The sequence below is a fragment of the Mastomys coucha genome, chromosome X (assembly GCF_008632895.1).
Source record: "Mastomys coucha isolate ucsf_1 chromosome X, UCSF_Mcou_1, whole genome shotgun sequence".
Classification (NCBI taxonomy): Eukaryota; Metazoa; Chordata; class Mammalia; order Rodentia; family Muridae; genus Mastomys; species Mastomys coucha.
In genome coordinates this window covers 75,453,435-75,455,819 of record NC_045030.1, presented here as the reverse complement: position 1 = coordinate 75,455,819, position 2,385 = coordinate 75,453,435, and the positions used below count along the sequence as shown (strand labels likewise).

Sequence of the window (2,385 nt, the reverse complement as noted above, 5' to 3'; positions counted from 1 at the left end):
GGGGAGGGGCTGCCAGAGAATAAAGTTTACACTGGTTTAAAGTAGACTTTCCCAGTGTCTGCCAGGCTTCCCTGGCCCCAGCCCACCTCATAAAGTGGCTGGGATCTGGGTGGAAGGGTGGCTACACTGGGGGTAGGGCATCAGGGATGGGGGTGGGGGTTGGGGTGAGAGAGACAGGTTGTCAGGTTTCTATGGCAGAGGCTGGGGCCAGGTATCCCTTTCTCTGGGAGGGAGAGAAGCAACTAGGCAGGTTGCTTGCCAAGCCTGTCAGTCACTAACCAGATGTGCCTAGGGTTCTGACAGCCTTGACCCTGAGGCAGCCACTGTGCTGAGCTCTGCTTGTTAACCTCTGCTTGGGCTGAGTCATGCCCATAATACCAGACAGCCCAGCCAGCCAACTCTGCTGGACGCCAGCCTTCAAAGGGCTCAGAGAGGCAAAAGAGGTTAGGTGGCAAGCTCTGACCTATGCTCCCAGATGGTAGGAGTCTAATTCCTTCCACTTGGCTGCAGGAATGGTTGACTGCAAGATTGGAGTAAGCTGGACCAGTAGCATTACAAATCGCTATAATCCAAATTGTCCAAGACAAGACAATTTTACCAAGGAAGCAGAAGTGGCTTGGAGGTTGCAGGCAGCCAGCACAGGGAAGTTCCCACCCAGTGGTGCCATTTCTCTATTTCTGTATCTTAAGATTATAGCCATCCAAGGCCTACCCCCAAACTTGTCCCAGTGCCTATTCACAACTTTAACATCATCCTGAGAAGACCTTGGGCTTTCCTTACTGCTTATAGCTGGCTGCAATAGGTCTCCCAGCCACCTCCTCTGCTATATAAGCAGCATCTCAACCTGCCCCACCTCATGGCCCCCGTAGAAGGCAATTTCCTCTGAGTTGGCCACCACTCGAGAGTGCATGTAGCGTAGTTCCCCCTTTCGCCGTGCCTCCTCTGCTACTAGCTCCCCAAACTTGGGAGAGAAGGCTCGAAGCACGTTGGCTGTGAGGAACACCACCAGGCCAGCGATGGCTGAGGGCCAGGCTGTGCCAGCTCCTCGGGATCGGGCAGCTCGAAGCAGAGTGTAGGAGGTCACAGCCACATCCAGGAGTGGCTTGGTCAGATTGGAATAAAGGTGCGCTACAGAGGCAGCAAAGGCTACCACATCCTCTGTCAGAGACTGATCAGGGTTTCGAAGCCGTCCATCCATGTTGCTTACTCGATAGTAAGTCTGTTGGGAGAAGTAGAGTCCGTAGGCATGAGCTACTAGACGGCTTCGGAAAGAAAGAGCCAGCTGGCCCTCTAGGTAGCGGATGGCACTGTTGATGAAAGTGGCAGGAAGGGCGATGAGGAGCCACTGTAGCAGTTGCCAGCTAAAGGCCCGCGGATCCTTACGTACAATGCAGCGGGCCAGTCTGCCATCCAGGCGGGCAACGTACACAGACAGGAAAGTTCGGCTTACCAGGGCAGCAGAATGCAGGGCCAGCAGTCCTGTTTCCCGGCACAAGACTCGGGGGAACAGCAGCCTTAGGAGCACCAGGAGCCGCTGCAGGAATACCCGGTTCATGCCAGCCTTGGCTGCGGTGGCCACAGAGGCCTCTTGCGTGGGCTCCCCAGCTGGCACCTGAGGGCCTCTGGCAGGGGTCAGACACTGCCGTACTAGAGGGTAGATTTTGTGGACTCCATAGGCTGTGAGGGCCAGGACCACAGCTGTGCGCTTCAGCGTGGTCACCCGTGAGGGCCGGGGAGTGGAGAGCACCGGCATGTCACCTGGACTGGTGAGCAGGCTGAGGGCTGGAACTGCTGCCTGAGGCTACTGTTGCGGGTAGATCCTGGAAGGGCTGTTGTTCTGACAGGGCTCGTTGTCAAGGCAACTGCAAACCTTGAAGAGATCCCTGAGACTGTTCTTTAGGCCCTCGGGGTGGTGCTGGGGCCCCTGGATCGGTTGAGTTAGAATCCTCCAGGGTCGTGGCCTCTTCAGGCAGCCCGGGTAGAGGAAACTGGCTTCCCTCTCAGATTGTCCCTTAGCCCCTGAGGTCAGAGCCTCGAGAGGTCTTAAGCAGAGAGGCAGTCTCTTCCCTTCCACCTCCCTCCTCTTACTGCTCCTCCCCCCCCCCGTGACGCCCCTCCCCGGGGCACCAGGCGTGTTTGTCCGCTCTGCAGCCCTGCTGTAACGACAGTGTTCTACGCCAAGGCCCAAAATCCCCACCCACCTACCCCTCCCCAGGAGTGGTGGTGGGGGAGAGGAGGAGTTGAGGTAAGAGGCGGAGTCCGAGTTAGGGGTGCCCCACCCCGTTCTCGCCCTACCGCTGGGCCCCTCCCCCCTCCGACAACAGAAACACAGTCCGCGTAGGCTAGAGAAGCGGCCCAAGCCTTCCCGCCAAGGCTTCTCTAAGC

The 2,385-nt window shown here is 57.7% G+C and overlaps 2 protein-coding genes across 4 annotated transcripts in view; one reads left to right on the top strand and one right to left on the bottom strand.

Annotated features, from left to right (window-relative positions):
- Positions 1-2,306, bottom strand: part of Abcd1 (ATP binding cassette subfamily D member 1) — an 18,471-nt gene extending 16,165 nt beyond the window's left edge. Inside the window, exon 1 of one of the 2 annotated variants that reach the window (XM_031364055.1) lies at positions 854-2,306. In XM_031364055.1, coding sequence (XP_031219915.1) covers positions 854-1,753 — 900 coding nt within the window. In that variant the 5' untranslated portion in view covers positions 1,754-2,306. The remainder of the gene's footprint in view (positions 1-853) is intronic. The other variant, XM_031364059.1, reaches the window with a different exon arrangement.
- Positions 974-2,385, top strand: part of Bcap31 (B cell receptor associated protein 31) — a 27,993-nt gene continuing 26,581 nt past the window's right edge. The window contains exon 1 of one of the 2 annotated variants that reach the window (XM_031364103.1): positions 974-1,123. The gene's annotated coding sequence lies outside the window, so the exon portion shown is untranslated. Of the gene's footprint in view, positions 1,124-2,226; positions 2,246-2,385 lie in introns of those variants that run through there. The other variant, XM_031364092.1, reaches the window with a different exon arrangement.